A 22240-nucleotide genomic window follows, 5' to 3' on the forward strand; every position below is an offset into this window, starting at 1 on the left:
GTTCAACCTTCCCAAGTTCTCTCACTTCCAGTTGAAGCTCGCATCTACTACAAAACCATGGTGCTTGCCTACGGAGCTGTGAGGGGAACGGCACCTCCTTACCTTCAGGCTCTGATCCTACACCCAAACGAGGGCACTACGTTCATCCACATCTGGCCTGCTAGCCCCTCTACCTCTACGGAAGCACAGTTCCCGCTCAGCCCAGTCAAAGCTATTCGCTGCTCTGGCACCCTAATGGTGGAACAAGCTCCCCCACGACGCCAGGACAGCGGAGTCACTGACCACCTTCCGGAGACACTTGAAACCCTACCTCTTTAAGGAATACCTGGAATAGTATAATAGTAATCCTTCTACCCCCCCCCCCCCCCCCCCCCCTTTACTACCACTGTCTTTTGTCTAAACTAACACCTGACTTATTTCACCTGCTAGCACTGACTTGTTTAAAGAAATGTACTTATTGTGATCGAGATGTAGTTGTCCCTGATTGCACTGACTTTGCTCACAGCTGCTTGTTTGAAGAAGTGTACTTACTGTGATCAAGATGTGGTTGTCCCACTGGCTATCCTAAGTTTAATGCACCAATTTGTAAGTCGCTCTGGATAAGAGCATCTGCTAAATGACTTAAATGTAAAAATGTAAATGATTGTGATGATGTCACTACTTGGGACAAAAATGGCTTTGTCATTCCACAGAAGTACCGGTAAGAGAGTTGCATTGATTACAGTATGTGTTTTGATGATAGTGGTGACAGATTGATTAACATTTTTCATGGTGATTATCGACCATACATTCTGAAAATAATCTGTTTTGAAGCTGAAAATGTGCTTTCCTCTTTTATATCCAAATGAAAATGAGATGCATTCTTTACACATATGTAGTCACTTACAGCATTTTGTGAGTAGTAGATGTTATTGGTTTCTCGCAGTCATAGACTGAATTGTACACCAATTTACAATGATAGATTATGATCAAATAGCAACACCCTAAACTAACACAATACTTTTAATATAATGTTAAAATATGCAATATATACTAAACAATAGTACAATGACAATATCTGGGATGGCAGCTTTAGAAAATATATTATTAGAGTTCTTAGGTAGGCATTTCATAGGCCCCTGGGATGATATATGGTGCGTGCATTGATCAGTTTAGTGAATTATGGAATGGGAGAGTTCTGTTAGCGGCCTGTGCATGTCATAGGAATGTTCAGTTTGTGGCTGTTGTGGCTGATTTTCTTAGTAAATCAGGCCCAGGACAGTAGTTATTCCATCATTGTCCCCTAGGTGGCGATACTGTCCCAGTGGATCTCCAGGAGGAGACTGCAACATGTGACATGCCCAGAGCCTGTGACCTGAAGACTGGTAGAGGCTGGGCTCTTACTGTATCAAGTACTACTGTGCTCCTCTCAACTTCACTGACGCTGAGGTAAACAACATAATATATGACAGGAGAATGATATTACGACACTATCAAATGTAGCATGTTATTGCTCTACCTGTAGTCAGGCAGCCTGTCCATTTCAATACAATGGTAATACAGTGAAGTGAAGCGTTCAATCCATTGTCATAATTAGAGCTGTTCTGTAATGTATCCATCTTACTCCCACTGGTGGATTTACCATTAGGCAGAAGAGGCAATTGCCTCAACCCTCACATCATCAAGAAGCCTCATGAGCTATGCATAATTAAAATACAAAAATACAAATAAAAATATTTCTCCATTTGGGGCATAAAAAACAAACAAAACAAAAAAACGATGTGCCTAAGCTAGAGGTATCTGGGGTTTTGCATAGCCTTCGTCTCAATTCACCTCATCCGCTGATGTCGGCCTTCTGCATCTGGGGTGGAAGGTGGCCGAGCTACAGCAGACATCTTAAATCGGTCTTCTCACAAAAACGTCTGTAGCGTCCAAACGGTTTGGCCGTTTATGTATATGACCCCTCTATGGATACATGAGACTCTCACGAACACGATGGTGTTTCCGTTGCTCTACGACCCCCACAAGTGTCACGGGACTCAATAATATTCAAATTAGCATTGAAAAAAGTTTACTTTTGTTCCGCCTGAGCGAGTCTGACCACAAGTCAGAGACCTCTATGATGACACACCAAATGCGTTTGATTGATCGCGGGAAAAGAGCAGGAATAGGCTTTTATAGGATACAGTATGTCTTCCAATGGTGTGACTGCTGTTGGCATCCAAAGATGATTGTCGTAGTAAATATATAATGTTATAGCTTGGTCTGACTAAAATCTTGTGCATGACCCATTTTGTGTTGGGCGTTTGTTTTCAATCAATGCTGTTCCTATCCTATAACAATGGACAAAAGAGTCCTATCTTGTCAGCCTTGTCAGCAGGTGGCCAAGGACAACACCCACGCCATAGGTCTCTCAGTTCTTCCAACTCACGAGTTCTTGCTCTGAGGACACACACACACATCATCACTGATAACACACACACACACACACACACACACACACACACACACACATCATCACTGATAACACACACACACACACACACACACACACACACATCATCACTGATAACACACACACACACACACACACACACACACACACACATCATCACTGTTAAACACACACACACACACACACACACGCACAAAAATCCCCTTCTCTTAGGTTGAACATCTGAAGACAGAGAACCCGACTCAGAGCCAATGCAACAGTGACACTAGCCTGGAGGGGACCTCGCCCAACTCATCAGGACCACTCAGAAGATCAGAACTACTAGATTCAACCTACTTCATTTTATTGCATAAAATGTCAGCACACAATGTTTCGGGGCTCTCTTCAGACAGCTCCCTAAGAGTTTGACGAACGGGTCCGTGCACGCGATTCCAGATATCTTTACCTCTGAATAAACTGCCTTTTATTATACCATATCCACCCTGTCCAAAGTCTCTACTTGGTCTCAGTTCTCCAGTAAACTTGTGATTATCAACAAAATCCAACTTGAATAAATGATTGGAGGTAAGGAAGACAGCAGTGATACGGATATCACTTATTATTGATATCGACATAGCACGTTGATGTGAATCACACTGCTGCTCTCTCATTTATCTTTTTGCGCCTTACAGATTGTGGTTGTTGTGGATGGCTGTTCACAAATACAGTGCCTTCAGAAAGTATTCACACCCCTTGACTTTTTCCATATTTTGTTGTGTTACAGTCTGAATTTAAAATGGATTAATTCCGATTTTTTTGGGTCACTGGCCTACACACAATACCTCATAGTGGAAGTATAATTTCTACATTTTTACAAATTAATACAAAATGAAAAGCTGAAATGTCTTGAGTCAATAAGTATTCAACCACTTATTTATGGCAAGCCTAAATAAGTTCAGGAGTTAACATTTGCTTAACAAGTCACATAATAAGTTGCATGGAGTCCATCCTCTGTGTGCAATAATAGTGTTTAGCATGATTTTTGAATGACTACCTCATCTCTGTACCCCACCCATTATCTGTAAGGTCCCTTAGTCAAGCAGTGAATTTCAAACACAGATTCAACCACAAAGACCAGCGAGGTTTTCCAATGCCTAGCGAAGAAGAAGGGCACCTATTTGTAGATGTGTAAAACATTTTAAAAAGCAGACATTGAATTCACTTTTTGTCCTGAATAAAAAGTATTAGGTTTGGGGCGTATCCAATACAACACATTACTGAGTACCAATCTCCATATTTTCAAGCACAGTGGTGGCGGCATCATGTTATGGGTATGCTTGTAATCGTTAAGGAGTGGGGAGTTTTTCAGGATAAAAAAAGAAATGGAATGGAGCTAAGCACAGGCAAAATCCTAGAGGAAAACCTGGTTCAGTCTGCTTTCCATCAGACACTGAGAGATGAATTCACCTTTCAGCAGGACAATAACCTAAAACACAAGGTCAAATCTACACTGGAGTTGCTTTACCAAGAAGACAGTGAATGTTCCTGAGTGGCCGAGTTACAGTTTTGACTTAAATCTACTTTAAAATCTATGGCAAGACCTAAAAAGGGTTGTCTAGTAATGATCAACAACCAACTTGATAGATCTTGAAGAATTTTGAAAATAATAATGGGCAAATGTTGCACAATCCAGGTGTGGAAAGCTCTTCGAGACTTACCCAAAAAGACCAAAGGTGTTTCTACAAAGTATTGACGCAGGGGTGTGAATACTTATGTAAATGAGATGTTGCTGTATTTCATTTGAAATACATTTGCAAAAATTTTTTAAGAAAGTAGATGAGTAGGTGGCCAGTACGTTGCAATAAACTTTAGTGAACTATTAACAGAATATATTTACAAAATAATACATATGGGAGCAGTCAGCATAGTACATCAGGAAGCACAACTGCAACGCATGTCTAAAAACACGTTTTCACTTTGTCATTATCGGCTATTGTGTGTTGATGGGTGAGAACAACATATATATTTAATCAATTTGGAATTCATGCTGTAACACAACAAAATGTGGAATAAGTCATGGGTTATGATTACTTTCTGAAGGCACTGTATATGTGTATTGTAACCCAATAATGGTTGAATTGAAGAAGTTTAAGCTATCAATCATTGTTTTTGCGACCAGTGGACAGCTAATGAAAAATGCACTCCTGCAACAGCTGCCTAGTGTGGATCCAGGGCCTGATTAATTCAGGGGTTTACAAGGGCTGAAGGCCCAGGGCCCAAGCCCGTAGGGGGCCCTTGAGGCAGCGAAAAATTGAAATGTGTGTGTGTATATATATAGGAGAACAAGTATTTGATACACTGCCGATTTTGCAGGTTTTCCTACTTACAAAGCATGTAGAGGTCTGTAATTTATATCATAGGTTCACTTCAACTGTGAGAGACGGAATCTAAAACAAAAATCCAGAAAATCACATTGTATGATTTTTAAGTATTTAATTTGCATTTTATTGCATGACATAAGTATTTGATCACCTACCAACCAGTAAGAATTCCGGCTCTCACAGACCTGTTAGTTTTTCTTTAAGAAGCCCTCCTGTTCTCCACTCATTACCTGTATTAACTGCACCTGTTTGAACTCGTTACCTGTATAAAAGACACCTGTCCACACACTCAATCAAACAGACTCCAACCTCTCCACAATGGCCAAGACCAGAGAGCTGTGTAAGGACATCAGGAATAAAATTGTAGACCTGCACAAGGCTGGGATGGGCTACAGGACAATAGGCAAGCAGCTTGGTGAGAAGGCAACAACTGTTGGCGCAATTATTAGAAAATGGAAGAAGTTCAAGATGACGGTCAATCACCCTTGGTCTGAGGCTCCATGCAAGATCTCACCTCGTGGGGCATCAATGATCATGAGGAAGGTGAGGGATCAGCCCAGAACTACTCGGCAGGACCTGGTCAATGACCTGAAGAGAGCTGGGACCACAGTCTCAAAGAAAACCATTAGTAACACACTACGCCGTCATGGATTAAAATCCTGCACCGCACGCAAGGTCCCCCTGCTCAAGCCAGCGCATGTCCAGGCCCGTCTGAAGTATGCCAATGACCATCTGGATGATCCAGAGGAGGAATGGGAGAAGGTCATGTGGTCTGATGAGACAAAAATAGAGCTTGTTGGTCTAAACTCCACTCGCCGTGTTTGGAGGAAGAAGAAGGATGAGTACAACCCCAAGAACACCATCCCAACCGTGAAGCATGGAGGTGGAAACATCATTCTTTGGGGATGCTTTTCTGCAAAGGGGACAGGACGACTGCACCGTATTGAGGGGAGGATGGATGGGGCCATGTATCGCGAGATCTTGGCCAACAACCTCCTTCTCTCAGTAAGAGCATTGAAGATGGGTCGTGGCTGGGTCTTCCAGCATGACAATGACCCGAAATACACAGCCAGGGCAACTAAGGAGTGGCTCCGTAAGAAGCATCTCAAGGTCTCAAGGAATAGCCTAGCCAGTCTCCAGACCTGAACCCAATAGAAAATCTTTGGAGGGAGCTGAAAGTACGTATTGCCCAGCGACAGCCCCGAAACCTGAAGGATCTGGAGAAGGTCTGTATAGAGGAGTGGGCCAAAATCCCTGCTGCAGTGTGTGCAAACCTGGTCAAGACCTACAGGAAACGTATGATCGCTGTAATTGCAAACAAAGGTTTCTGTACCAAATATTAAGTTCTGCTTTTCTGATGTATCAAATACTTATGTCATAAAATAAAATGCAAATTAATTACTTAAAGATCATACAATGTGATTTTCTGGATTTTTGTTTTAGATTCCGTCTCTCACAGTTGAAGTGTACATATGATAAAAAATTACAGACCTCTACATGTTTTGTAAGTAAGAAAACCTGAAAAATCGGCAGTGTATCAAATACTTCTTCTCCCCACTATATATATATATATATATATATATACAGTACCAGTCAAAAGTTTGGACACCTACTCATTCAAAGGTTTTCCTTTATTTTTACTATTTTCTACATTGTAGAATAATAGTGAAGACGTCAAAACTATGAAATAACACATACAGTGGGGAAAAAAAAGTATTTAGTCAGCCACCAATTGTGCAAGTTCTCCCACTTAAAAAGATGAGAGAGGCCTGTAATTTTCATCATAGGTACACGTCAACTATGACAGACTATCACATTGTAGGATTTTTAATGAATTTATTTGCAAATTATGGTGGAAAATAAGTATTTGGTCAATAACAAAAGTTTCTCAATGCTTTGTTATATACCCTTTGTTGGCAATGACACAGGTCAAACGTTTTCTGTAAGTCTTCACAAGGTTTTCACACACTGTTGCTGGTATTTTGGCCCATTCCTCCATGCAGATCTCCTCTAGAGCAGTGATGTTTTGGGGCTGTCGCTGGGCAACACAGACTTTCATCTCCCTCCAAAGATTTTCTATGGGGTTGAGATCTGGAGACTGGCTAGGCCACTCCAGGACCTTGAAATGCTTCTTACGAAGCCACTCCTTCGTTGCCCGGGCGGTGTGTTTGGGATCATTGTCATGCTGAAAGACCCAGCCACGTTTCATCTTCAATGCCCTTGCTGATGGAAGGAGGTTTTCACTCAAAATCTCACGATACATGGCCCCATTCATTCTTTCCTTTACACGGATCAGTCGTCCTGGTCCCTTTGCAGAAAAACAGCCCCAAAGCATGATGTTTCCACCCCCATGCTTCACAGTAGTTATGGTGTTCTTTAGATGCAACTCAGCATTCTTTGTCCTCCAAACACGACGAGTTGAGTTTTTACCAAAAAGTTATATTTTGGTTTCATCTGACCATATGACATTCTCCCAATCCTCTTCTGGATCATCCAAATGCACTCTAGCAAACTTCAGACGGGCCTGGACATGTACTGGCTTAAGCAGGGGGACACGTCTTGCACTGCAGGATTTGAGTCCCTGGCGGCGTAGTGTGTTACTGATGGTAGGCTTTGTTACTTTAGCTCTCTGCAGGTCATTCACTAGGTCCCCCCGTGTGGTTCTGGGATTCTTGCTCACCGTTCTTGTGATTATTTTGACCCCACGGGGTGAGATCTTGCGTGGAGCCCCAGATCGAGGGAGATTATCAGTGGTCTTGTATGTCTTCCATTTCCTAATAATTGCTCCCACAGTTGATTTCTTCAAACCAAGCTGCTTACCTGTTGCAGATTCAGTCTTCCCAGCCTGGTGCAGGTCTACAATTTTGTTTCTGGTGTCCTTTGACAGCTCTTTGGTCTTGGCCATAGTGGAGTTTGGAGTGTGACTGTTTGAGGTTGTGGACAGGTGTCTTTTATACTGATAACAAGTTCAAACAGGTGCCATTAATACAGGTAACGAGTGGAGGACAGAGGAGCCTCTTAAAGAAGAAGTTACAGGTCTGTGAGAGCCAGAAATCTTGCTTGTTTGTAGGTGACCAAATACTTATTTTCCACCATAATTTGCAACTAAATTCATTAAAAATCCTACAATGTGATTTTCTGGATTTCTTTTCCTCAATTTGTCTGTCATAGTTGACGTGTACCTATGATGAAAATTACAGGCCTCTCTCATCTTTTTAAGTGGGAGAACTTGCACAATTGGTGGCTGACTAAATACTTTTTTCCCCACTGTATGGAATCATGTTGTAACCTAAAAAGTGTTAAACAAATCCAAATATATTTTAGATTTTAGATTCTTCGAAGTAGCCACCCTTTTCCTTGATGACAGCTTTGCACACTCTTGGCATTCTCTCAACCAGCTTCACCTGTAATGCTTTTCCAACAGTCTTGAAGGAGTTCCCACATATGCTGAGCACTTGTTGGCTGCTTTTCCTTCACTCTGCGGTCCAACTCATCCCAAACCATCTCAACTGGGTTGAGGTCGGGTGATTGTGGAGGCCAGGTCATCGGATGCAGCACTCCATCTCTCTCCTTCTTGGTCAAATAGCCCTTAGACAGCCTGGAGGTGTGTTTTGGGTCATTGTCCTGTTGAAAAACAAATGATAGTCCCACTAAGCCCAAACCAGATGGGATGGTGTGTCGCTGCAGAATGCTGTGGTAGCCATGCTGGTTAAGTGTGCCTTGAATTCTAAATAAATCACTGACAGTGTCACCAGCAAAGCACCCCCACACCATCACACCTCCTCCTCCATGCTTCACAGTGGGAACCACACATGCGTAGATCATCCGTTCACCTACTCTGCGTCTCACAAAGACACGGCGGTTGGAACCAAAAATCTCATATTTGGACTCATCAGACCAAAGGACAGATTTCTACCGGTCTAATGTCCATTGCTCGTGTTTCTTGGCCCACCAAGTCTCTTCTTCTTATTGGTGTCCTTTAGTAGGGGTTTCTTTGCAGCAATTCGACCATGAAGGCCTGATTCACACAGTCTCCTCTGAACAGTTGATGTTGAGATGTGTCTGTTAGTTGAACTCTGTGAAGCATTTATTTGGGCTGCAATCTGAGGTGCAGTTAACTCGAATGAATTTATCCTCTGTAGCAGAGGTAACTCTGGGTCTTCCTTTCCTGTGGCGGTCCTCATGAGATACAGTTTCATGTCTTAAAGTAATGATGGACTGTTGTTTCTCTTTGCTTATTTGAGCTGTTCTTGCCATAATATGGATGTGGTCTTTTACCAAATAGAGCTAGCTTCTGTATACCAACCCTACCTTGTCACAACACAACTGATTGGCTCAAACGTATTAAGAAGGAAAGAAATTCCACAAATTAACTTTTAACATGGCACACCTTTTAATTGAAATGCATTCCAGGTAACTACCTCATGAAGCTGGTTGAGAGAATGGCAAGAGTGTGCAAAGCTGTCATCAAGGCAAAGGGTGGCTATTTGAAGAATCTGAAATATAAAATATATTTTGATTAGTTTAACACTTTTTTGGTTACTACATGATTCATATGTGTTATTTCGTAGTTGTGATGTTGTCACTATTATATAATGTAGAAAATAGTAAAAATAAAGAAAACCCCTGGAATGAGTAGGTGTGTCCAAACTTTTGACTGGTACAGTATATACAAAAGTATGTGGGCACCCCTTCAAATATAATATAATAATAATATGCCATTTAGCAGACGCTTTTATCCAAAGCGACTTACAGTCATGCGTGCATACATTTTTTTTTGTGTATGGGTGGTCCCGGGGATCGAACCCACTACCTTGGCGTTACAAGCGCCGTGCTCTACCAGCTGAGCTACAGAGGACCACAGACCACAAATGAGTGGAATCGGCTATTTCAGCCACACCCGTTGCTGACAGGTGTATAACATTGAGTACACAGCCATGCAATCTCCACAGACAAACATTGGCAGTAGAATGGCCTTACTGAAGAGCTCAGTGACTTTCAACGTGGCATCGTCACAGGACGCCACCATTACAACAAGTCAGTTCGTCAAATTTCTGCCATGCTAGAGCTGCCCCAGTCAATTGTAAATGCTCTTATTGTGAAGTGGAAACGTCTAGGAGCAACAACGGCTCAGCTGCAAAGTGGTAGGCCATGCAAGCTCACAGAACGGGCCGCTGAGTGCTGAAGCGCGTAAAAACGATCTGTCCTCGGTTGCAACACTCACTACCGAGTTCCAAACTGCCTCTGGAAGCAACGTCAGCACAATAACTGTTCGTTGGGAGCTTAATGAAATGGGTTTCCATGGCCGAGCAGCCGTACACAAGCCTAAGATCACCATGCGCAATGCCAAGCGTCAGCTGGAGTGATGTAAAGCTCGCCACTATTGGACACTGGAGCAGTGGAAATGCGTTCTCTGGAGTGATGAATCACGCTTCACCACCTGGCAGTCCGATGGACAAATCTGGGTTTGGCGGATGCCAGGAGAACGCTACCTGCCTCAATGCATAGTGCCAACTGTAAAGTTTGGTGGAGGATAAATAATGGTCTGGGGCTGTTTAGTTCTAGCCCTTTAGTTCCAGTGAAGGGAAATGTTAACGCTACAGCATACAATTACATTCTAGACGATTCTGTGCTTCCAACTTTTTGGCAACAGTTTGGGGTAGGTCCTTTCCTGTTTCAGCATGACAATGCCCCCGTGCACAAAGCGAGGTCCATACAGAAATGGTTTGCCGAGATCGGTGTGGAAGAACTTGAATGGCCTGCACAGAACCCTGACCTCAACCGCATCAAACACCTTTGGGATGAATTGGAACGCCGACTGCGAGCCAGGCCTAATTACCCAACATCAGTGCCCTACCTCACTAATGCTCTTGTGACTGAATGAAAGTCCCCGCAGCAATGATCCAACATCTAGCAGAAAGCCTTCCCAGAAGAGTGGAGGCTGTTATAGCAGAAAAGGGGGGACCAACTCCATATTAATGCCCATGATTTTGGAATGAAATGTTCAATAAGCAGGTGTCTACATACTTCTAGTAATGTAGTGTGTGTGTGTGTGTGTGTGTGTGTGTGTGTGTGTGTGTATGTATGTATGTATGTATGTATGTATGTATGTATGTATGTATGTATGTATGTATGTATGTATGTATGTATGTATGTATGTATGTATGTATGTATACAGTTGAAGTCGGAAGTTTACATACACCATAGCCAAATAAATTTAAACTCAGTTTTTCACAATTCCTGACATTTAATCCTAGTAAAAAATTCCCTGTCTTAGGTCAGTTAGGATCACCACTTTATTTTAAGAATGTGAAATGTCAGAATAATAGTAGAGAGAATGATTTATTTCAGCTTTTATTTATTTCATCACATTCCCAGTGGAATATACACCATCAAAAATAAAACCATTATTAGTTTGTTTAGGCAGGTCGCAAGAGACATTATAAGACTAAGAAAATGTATTTTCAAAACAAGAGAATGGCATATCTTGAGTTTAATTATGTTATGTCCAAATGAATTAAATCAATAGCAACTCAATATTAGGAAGATGTTCCTAATGTTTGGTATATTCAGTGTATATTTTGTAGTTAGAATACAATGAAATATAACAATAAAATAAAAACAATATTTTTCCCACACAACTTGCCATCATGGCAACGTGTGGAACAGCTGTCATATTAAAAAAAGTGATATTTTGTAACAGAGCCCATGGCAAGACCACCCTTACGAAAAAAGATTGCAGTCAGAGTGCAGTATAACTGCAGTATGCGGCCAATACTGTGTCCAAAATAACAATGTTTATTTTACTGCAGGTAATTTTGCAGTGTAACTGCAGTTCAACTATTCTGCAATTACTGCGTCCAAAATACCACAGTTGACTGCAGTTAGTTCCAAAACTGCAATATTTTTTTGTAAGGGCATGCTTTATTGATCAACGTTACATCTCTTTCCTAACCTCATTCGCCTTTGTTAGGGAGCAGGAGTAGGGTCTTACATTGAGAGTATCTTCATCATGATACCGATAAAAAATAATAGCGATCTATATTTTCTAAAGTATGTGAGTCTCGTGTTCATTTTTCACAAACTCGCGGGCTTTTGGAGTTGAGTTACGCAATTGAGCAAAATAATAGGCCTACACTAGATTTAGGCTACATTATTGCATGCTAAATGTTTTTGATCAGTGATAGATGAGCAAACGAATAGATGAGCTATACCACCTCCACTTATTTGCCCAGACAGAGAATTAACCAAATATACAGACGGAGATTCAGTGAAACAAAATCACATTGATTGATTAAGACGAGTCACAGGCTTTTTGTCGGAAGTAGGCCTTTTTGTCGGAAGTAGACCTAGATTACTAAATGACTGGGAGTGGAGAGCAAAATAATCCACTTGTTAAACTACATAACATGCTGGCAAAATGTTCTGATCAGTGCTAGACAAGATGATCATGAGTAGCACTCGCCTCAATTTAGCTAACATTTCTACAGCCTAATTGTAGCCTAACCAATATCCAAACCGAGATTCAGTGATAAGAAAAATCGGACATTGATTGATTTATCAAGACGAGTCCCCACGCTTGTCTCAAAGCAGCGCGAAACGGTACTGAAATAGTTGAACACATGGGGGTAGGCTATTGCTTCAAATGTATTATAACAATTGGATGATTTTTGGAGTTTCAGTAAGTAACAATTTGATTGCATTGACTTACTTTATTCCAATATTTTTGTCATTCATTGATATTTATTCCCACAGTAATTATTTATGGATCCATCCAGTTGTGGTTAAGAAAACAATGCATATGTGGTGAGCTATGCGAAGAGATTGGTGTGAGTGACATGCCTTGCAAAGTTTAGAACTGGCAGGAGGATAGTAGTAACGTGCGCTGCCTAGCAACCATCAAGAGTTTAAGACGTTAGTGCGTGCCAATGCCGCCTCAGCATTTTGGCTACATTTCATATTAAACTGTAGGCAGAACTTTAACACATTCATGATTAGGTCGATTTTCTGCCATGAACTTCCCAAGGCTTACCCGTATTAGGGAAGCCTGGTTCTCGACGAGGCCCTTAGACTCTAAGGGGTGTTAAGTTGCGTCAATTCAAATCTGGTATTGGGAACAAAAAGAGGTGAACACACGTCTTCTAAGATTTACTAGTATTTTAATTAATGCAAAACACTTCAATGGTAAATATGATGTTCGTATATACGGGTCCACTGAAATACCACGCAGGGCACTCAGAGAACTGAGCCATTGTCATAAGTTCTTCTTTAAATACTCTGACAGAGATAGTTCCCGCTCCCTGCTGGCCTATCAGAGTAGAGACTGAGCGTGGTTTAGACTTACTCAGCCTATCGTTGGCGCACAGGCTGGTCCCAGCCCCTTGGCGCTTCACTGTTGCCAGGTGTTTAGTTGTTTTGCAACTTGTCCAGAGAGTCAGCAACCTCAGACATCTTTGTAGCAGAACACATGTCCTTGAGCGTTCTAACAAAGAGGCAGTGTGTGTGTATGTGAGACACAAGTCTTATCTCACCCTACTCCCTAACAGTTCCTCACATGAATCACAGCTTGTTATGTTGACCAATCTATATCAGTATAGTACAAACCCATTATGTTTAATCATTAATGCTTTCTTATTAAGCTAACAGCACATCTAAAATATAAGAGAATAATTTCCCACAATCCCCCTTTTCACACCCACTGGGTGTGAACCCAAAATAAGAAAACCCAAAATAAGACATTTCAGGGAAATGTAGGATTCCCCCTTTTGACACCCACTAGGGTGTCACTCATTAAAATACAATACAAACAAAAATAATCACACTTTTATTAATAGGCAATAATGATAAAAACTTCAGTCCTTCCATCTACACCTAACTTTTACTAGGTTGGCTACCAGCCACCCAGGAACTTTAAACCTTCACATAAGGAAAGACAAACATTCACAATGGTTAACTTGATTAATAAAGCATAAAACACAAACAGGGAAGTACATTTTGGTCCCCTTTAGACACCCTCTAGGGTGTCACTCCACCACCTCACCAATAGCAAACCAAGGGTCATACTTTGTCAACCCCATCTCAGTGTCTGCATCCCCTTCTTGAGCCCCTAGGAGGGGCATCATACCAGCCGCATGAACGACATCTGTAACAGACTTTCTCAGACAAGGAATTACACAGGCAGTACAGCACATTAATATTAGAAACACAACTACTAGGGTCAGAAATCCAGTAACCACCAATGATGCGAACTTACCAAACCACAACTTACCAAACCCCCAACCAGGAGAACAGTCCGTTTCCCTCCATTCCAGCCATGCTCTTCATTTCAGCTGATAGTTTATCTAAACCAATTAGGGCTTCAGAGATACTCCCGTCAGGACTGGTATTGTTAGGGATAAACGTACAACAATGGCTTACCATTCTATAGACACCACCCCTTTCTGCCTGATCTAGAGCCAACCTCTTTTTACTAAGTCATAAGAGTGAGATGGCGGATAATTGTTCAAAAGATCCCTTCTGTTGCATCCCTAGTCCAGCCAATAAATCGTTGTTGGTCGTAATAGATATAATTAATCCAATTCACAATTTTGTTTATTGTCACCCATCAAAAGAACGTGGTAATAAACCCTTCCCCTAATTGTTTCATAGCTCGGTATCCATCCGATACCCCCCTTGGTATCCCAATCGCATCCATCTAAATAGGGCTATTCTCCTTCTTGTTAAAACCCCTCCTACATCTGTTTAATCCTTGGTTTCTGGTGACTAATTCTAACTGGCTGAACCAGTAGAACCAGGGCGCACGTATCTAGCCACCCTTTTGGAATTCTCTGCCTTATACTGCCTTTACTGGCACACGCCCACCACACATCGGTTACAGGGGCTGTAAGGTTCAAAATTCTCTCCTGTGCTTCCGAACTTAAGTCTGTCACATTACTACTATCTCCAATTGATAATTGGTGATGTCTTTGTTTCTCTTTACCCCCCATCTGGATGTTCAGTCCCCCTCGTTCTCATATCCCCATCCCCAAGTGTGTTTAAACACTTGAGTCTAGGAACAATCCGCCGTGGGGGCCGAACACGAATATAATAGGATTTTATAATCCCAATTTGCTTATTGACATGTACCCCACCCATTGGCTACGTCCCCAACCCTTATTTTGAATCTGACTGTCTGCCCTTCTCTGACTCCCATTTTGTAGGCCACTCATCCTTGACGGTCAGTATGTTGGGTCGCTTCTCTTCTCTTTTACTTCTTAACAATGGTAAGGGCATAGCACAACTGGTGGTGGATCTTGACATATCAAGACCATTACCGAGACTATGATGCAACCCAAGTTATCCATATTCCCCAAAACCGCCAACCCTCTCCTGTCCTCAGTCTTTCTGCTTGGTACTACCCCATACTCACACCCTGAGAACACACTACAGTGATGATAGGTCGGGGTAGGAGATCTTCGTTAACAGAGGTGATCCCCAGACCCTATTGGTCCAGTTCTTCTCTCTAACTCTGCATGTGTTCAACGGTGTTGATATGTGGGCCTACCTTTTTGTAGTGGGTAACGTGGACCCAGGTTGCTCTTTCTGCTATTCTAATGGCAAAGGCAGTGACCAATATAACCTGATAGGGCCCTTCCCAACAGGCCTGCTTCCAGTTTTTCTTCTTTAGGGACTGGATGCTCACCAGTCACCTGGTCAGATAGAGTGGGTCACCTTCTCCTTTAGTTCACCTGTGGGGCACAAAACCTCTGACATACGGGTGTGGTTAATAAACTATCTTCACACATGTTCAGCTCTCAATTTCTATTTCTGACTGCATTCTCTTTCTAGACTGTATCAAACATTGTTTTGTTTTTGTTTTTTTGTTTTTTAAGTATTTTGTCCTCTCCTTCATATATATTTATTATTTAATCCTACCATCTCCTACCCCCCTTTTGACACATGATTCTGCTCATGTGTCAATATTACCACCTACCTAAACAATCACTTAGGTAATATTGGTAATTTATCATCCAATTGCCATCCCTTATTTTTATTTATTTTATTTTTAGACTGTCCCTTGCTTCTTTATTGCTCCTCCCACTTCCTTTGTCTTTTATGGCGGCTAAATTTGACTTTCATTCAGTTCAGAATCAATAGTAATCCAATCAATCAATCCCTTATCTTGTAAAAACACTCATGTTTAGTTGAAACTCTGTTCTACCCCGGCTCTCCTGGGCTTGACCTGAAGACTGATGGTTGAACATGACAGGTCCATACTTCAAACCTAACACAAACCCCCTAAATTTAACATAACAACCCTTTATAACTATCATACTATGTGTGTTGTTTTTTATTTGAAAAACCCAATTTGAAAAACAACAACCACAAATAGCCAGGCCCCACTTGATTTGGTAGCTCACTGCCTAACTTCACTACTGCTCCCCCTCGCCCTGGGCAACATTCCAATGAGATAAGCTAATCTCTTTCTCCTGGTTATACATTTTGTTAACCTTCAATTACCAGTCCTAACCCATCAATAATTGTTTGTATCAATCTAATTCCTCATAACTAATCCATAAAACCACTCAAAATTCACATGTGATCTCATCTCAAATGATCCATTATCAATTATTTGTTCAACCCCTAGGAAAATCTGTCTCCCCTTCTATTGTTCCTGTCCCCCCTGTAAATGTCATATTTCATTTTTTTAGCCAATACAATCACGGTTACATCAAATGTTCCCTCCTTTGTTACAGTTACTATCTTTCTGGTCCTTTTTCTCATTTGTTAGAGATACTACCAATATCTTCACTATTTTCTGGGAACCTTCTCTTCATGATTGCTACTGGTGATCCTGCCATCTCTACTTCTGGTGTGGTCTAATGTCTATATTAGGGTGTAAGGTAAATTATTCCTGTTGTCTTTTTCAGCTAAACGTTTTATATCCCTCAGTTAATGGTATTTTCTCCCTAATATACCTTCATACTCTTCTTCTTTCCCTAAATGAGATGTAATCCCTTGCCTTTCCTCTACTATCCTTCTATCATTACTGGATCAATGATAATAACTGTAATAACTATTAATAATAATTGTAATAACTATTTCACATTAAATTGTGCCTTTTTCTGATAATGTTATAATTGTAGCCTATTGCATTACTTTAGTTTAAAATATAAGTTTGTTTATTTAACAAATCTAGAACCCACTATAGGTTGGTGCTATTCCCTCAGCATAATAGCTAAAGCTCCTTGCATCCCCTGGTCCCTGTAACGAAAATAAATTATCATTCTAGAATTCACCAACTATTTGCATACACCACTGGTGTTAAGCAACCTATCGAATAAAGTAATAACAATTAGAATTTATTAAAGCACTGCCTTCCAGTCAAGTATTTAGACCTCTACTTGAAATCTTACAGCTCAATCTAACTCGCTTGACTGTCTCTATTTTTTTTGCTAACCAGAGCCATAAATTATTCTCCTTTGTCCTCAACTCAATTTTCACAGCTCTATCGCCATTTCAGTTCGCTATTCAATTTCTTTAACTGTTCTCTCTGATTAGGCCCTAATTAATAAAACAAATACTTGCTATCGTTGATAAGCATACATTTAATGATATTCCTATCATTTGAACTCTCTCTCACCCCTCCCCTTGCTCCTTCCTACACAACGGGGAAGGCGCGGGGACCTTGTAACATATTTTCATAGACCTTTCTAGAATACTTCTACTTAAGCTATCTAATTCAACCTTTCACATTTCTCAATCCACGTAGTAATCTAGGTCTATAGCCCCAATGCGAAAGCTTTACCCACTGTCCCTACCTTGGTTCGAACCAGGGACCCTCTACATACATTGCCAGTCACCCCACACATTCCGCGATGCTTTCAAAGTAAATACTTCCAGTTCATAGAGCAAGTGACGTCACCAAATGAAAACCGCTCTAGCTCTCACCTCATTCAGCAACACAAAGTAATGCTCTCTCTCCCTTCACCCATACCAGCCGCCGAATTCACTCATACACACAGACCCCACCCCATGCCACCGAAATGCCCAACAAAACATAATAGTTCAATGGAGCCCCCGATTGGCTCTCCACTATTTATACATTACTTCCATAACCACACCAGTCATGGTCCGATCACCCATTAAACCTTATCACATGATCAAACAACAGTACAACCTTAAACTCATATTCTCTACTTTCTCACCCATTAATTAATAAAATAAATAATAATTAATAAAATAAAGTATGTCTACGTCCGGGTGAGCAAGTTCATACGTATATATCATTAGAAATGTATAGGTACCTCTCAAATAATCGCTTCGTGGTGTTTTTAGCCAATTCTTAATCGACACAAATCACCCCCTAGTCCTTCCTGACTCTCCAAAAGCCACACTCTCGCTGTCTCCAGCCCCTCCACTCGCGGCTCTCCCTCCTGTGTCCAGTCGGAACAGGCTTTGTCTGCTTTTCGTTTTAGCGTTTCCAATATTCTGCCGTTATTTAAAGTATGTTAGTCTATTTATTTAAATCAAATTATTCCCACCTAATTAGTTAAAGTCGGTGCATATTTATATTTCAACGATAAACCAAATTATTTCAGTCTAATTATTTAACCAGTATTTTGCAGGGTCAAACATCAAACGTTAAATTAAATAATAAATCAAATTGCTTCAACTTAATTATTTAAAACCAGTATTATGCTATGTCAAACATTAAATCAAATAATAAACCAAATTGCTTCAACATAATTATTTAAAACCAGTATTATGCTATGTCAAACATCAAACGTTACAGTTCAGTTATATCAGTTCAAACGTTTCAGTTTAGTCATACTAGTTATTCATTATTCTACCTTTATATTCCCAATTGTTATTAACGGGTTATACGGTTTAAGCAACCACAGACTTCTTTAACTCCTAATTAGTTTTCTATCAAGGTATACAGGTTTATTAATTTTAATAACCCGCATCCACTCTTTTATTACAATGGGATCATTCGCACTCTCATGCATACAACACCTTATACTTTAAAGTGCTCCTCCGATCTGGGCGGTACCCCCAAGTACAGCTCCCTGCCGAAGCGCAACACTATAGTGTACTTTAAAGTGCTCCTACGATCCTAGCCGTACTAGTTACGTACCTTGCCGATTGCGCAACACTATCTAAAATTGTAAGTGTCCCTCTGATCCTAGCCGTATCTAGCCCGCTGATACGTGTCAGTAGCGCAACACTTTTAGACCAATGATTCCCTATATCCCACAGTTCCCACCCCTGGTGGTCCTAGCCTGGGGATTTCAGTATTTTCCCCGATCCTAGCCGTACCTAGCCCTCTGGTATGTGCCGGTGGAACAATACTCTATAATACCATGGTTTAACATCACATTCACCACAGGTTTGCATGTCACAATATGGTGCTTATCTACTCATAATAATTCATAATTTAGTTCACTTACATCAGACAGGTGTTTCACAAAATTAATTTGGATAAAGCCAATGTGCAGAACTTTAGTTATATAACAATAGGTGTCTGCTTACCTGTTTTTAGTAGTCCGGACTCTTTGTGAAACACACCGTCCAATGACAGAGATGTCCAATGGGCCGGACAATACCCAGTGAAGTCCCTTCTACCAGATCACGTCGGGGTCACCAATTGTTAAGTTGCGTCAATTCAAATCTGGTATTGGGAACAAAAAGAGGTGAACACACGTCTTCTAAGATTTACTAGTATTTTAATTAATGCAAAACACTCAAATGGTAAATATGATGTTCATATATATGGGTCCACTGAAATACCACGCAGGGCACTCAGAGAACTGAGCCATTGTCATAAGTTCTTCTTTAAATACTCTGACAGAGATAGTTCCCGCTCCCTGCTGGCCTATCAGAGTAGAGACTGAGCGTGGTTTAGACTTACTCAGCCTATCGTTGGCGCACAGCCTGGTCCCAGTCCCTTGGCGCTTCACTGTTGCCAGGTGTTTAGTTGTTTTGCAACTTGTCCAGAGAGTCAGCAACCTCAGACATCTTTGTAGCAGAACACATGTCCTTGAGCGTTCTAACAAAGAGGCAGTGTGTGTGTATGTGAGACCCAAGTCTTATCTCACCCTACTCCCTAACAGTTCCTCACATGAATCACAGCTTGTTATTGTCACGATCGTCATAAGAAGCGGACCAAGGCGCAGCGTGATAAACGTACATCTTATAATGAGTACTTTAACATATACCACAAAACAACAAAACGATACGTGAAGTCTAAAGGTTCACCAACACAAACCTATACAGAACAAGATCCCACAATCAACTGTGCAAAACAGGCTGCCTAAGTATGGTTCCCAATCAGAGACAACGAGCTACAGCTGCCTCTGATTGGGAACCACCCTGGCCAACATAGATCTAAATGATCTAGAATGAAAACATGAAAACTGAACATAGAAAATCCACACCCTGGCTCAACATTAAAGAGTCCCCAGAGCCAGGGCGTGACAGTTATGTTGACCAATCTATATCAGTACAGTACAAACCTATTATGTTTAATCATTAATGCTTTCTTATTAAGCTAACAGCACATCTAAAATATAAGAGAATAATTTCCCACAGGGGTTACAATACACATTTATTTAGTAAAACGACAGGTGCTGCTGATAATACTGCCATCGACGTCGAGGCAGAGGACATGTATGTGTAGCCCATATATCTGATGCTGTCTGGCCAAAAAAAGGTATGGCATGTCTTACATGGGCTATATAGTAAAACAGAGGGGCGCTGTTTCGCTTGCTTCGATGCTTTCTCAGGTGAGATAGTTTCAGCCACTTGCGAATTGAAGGAAAAAAGTTGGCGGTGCACAGCGCACTGTTCAGATGCTGGAATTATTTTGGATAAACGTGCGAAGGTAACCTACTTTTTGAAGTGATTTGTTTAACAATCAGATAAAACATCATGACTGGATGTGTTCATGGCACATTAAAATGTAATACATTTTTATAGTTAATTACATGTCTTTACTATAAAACCCAATTAAAGAAAATGGTGCATGCGCATAAGAGTGGAGGGGGCCTCAGACTGGCTCTGCCTGAGGCTCCAAATCACTAGGTCTGCACCTCCCGCGCTCTCTTTTTCTCTCTCTCACTCATTCACTCTTTCTCTTCCCCCCACCTATTTTCTCTCTTTCTTTTCCTCCTCTCTTTCCTCCCTCTCAGATGAAGTGCAGGTCTGCTGCCCCCGGTGGCCACCTGGTGTCGGTGCATAACAAACAGGCCAACGCTGACCTGCTTTGCGTGGTGATGAAGATGAACGCCAAAAGCCCTCGCATCTGGCTGGGAGGCTTCGAATTCTTCCTGGTAGGAGAGGGAGAGGGATGGATGGAGAGAGGGGGTGATGAAGAGCGGACAGAGTGGATAGTGGGTGGATGGAGGAGGGAGGTAAATTAATGTGGGAGGAAAGAGTGACATGTTCGGTAGAAGGGGAAAGAGAGAAGCTTTGCAGCACAACATTTAATTGTTTTTTTCCTCATCAATCTACACACTACCCCATAATGACAAAAACAGGGTTTTAGAAAGAAAAAAACAGAAATATCACATTTACTTAAGTATTCAGACCCTTTACTCAGTACTTTGTTGAAGCACCTTTGGCAGTGATTACAGCCTCGAGTCTTCTTGGGTATGACACTACAAGCTTGGCACACTTGTATTTGGGGAGTTTCTCCCATTCTTCTCTGCAGATCCTCTCAAGCTCTGTCAGGTTGGATGGGGAGCGTCGCTGTACAGCTATTTTCAGGTCTCTCCAGAGATGTTAGATCGGGTTAAAGTCCGAGCTCTGGCTGGGCCACTCAAGGACATTCAGAGACTGGTTTTCATCAAGGATCTCTCTTTACTTTGCGCCGTTCATCTTTCCCTCGATCCTGACTAATATCCCAGTCCCTGCTGCTGAAAAACATCCCACAGCATGATGCTGCCACCACCATGCTTCACCGTAGGGATGGTATTGGCCATGTGATGAGCGATGCCTGGTTTCCTCCAGACGTGATACTGGGGAGCCCATCGCCCGCTGGACGAACCGCGAGGACTATGTGGAGATGAACTGGAGCAGTAAGAGATGGAAAGAGGGATGGAGGGAGGAGTGATTGGAAGGAGAGCGGGATGGAGAGAATGGGATGGATGGTTTTTACTTGCAATGGCTGTGATATATGTTTATTTTTACCTACCTTAGTTGAATGCACTGGCTAACTGCTAAAATGACAAAAACGTGAAAGAAACATTTCATGGAAGGTGGTGGGGAGGAAGTTGGAATGAATGGTGGAGGGAAGAGAATGTATTTTGAACTCACACATTTGAACCTCTGTCTGTCTGTCTGTCTGTCTGTCTGTCTGTCTGTCTGTCTGTCTGTTCTCTATCTCCAAGGCATTGGGAAGTGGAACGACCACACATGTTTCACCAAGAAGAGCTACGTGTGCTCCTTCAAGAACAGAGTTTGA

General features: G+C 41.5%; 1 protein-coding gene across 1 annotated transcript; it reads left to right on the forward strand.

Moving 5' to 3' along the window:
• Positions 1-639: 639 nt before the first annotated feature.
• LOC311114682 (C-type lectin TsL-like) lies at positions 640-22240 on the forward strand (the record flags this gene model as incomplete). Its single annotated transcript, XM_084189923.1, is given in 6 exon segments — positions 640-700; positions 1287-1364; positions 1367-1428; positions 20967-21107; positions 21743-21854; positions 22167-22240. Coding segments are annotated over 6 exon segments (528 nt in total).

The sequence above is a fragment of the Coregonus lavaretus genome (genome assembly GCF_964263955.1).
Source record: "Coregonus lavaretus genome assembly, contig: HAP1_SCAFFOLD_1160, whole genome shotgun sequence".
Taxonomy (NCBI): domain Eukaryota; kingdom Metazoa; phylum Chordata; class Actinopteri; order Salmoniformes; family Salmonidae; genus Coregonus; species Coregonus lavaretus.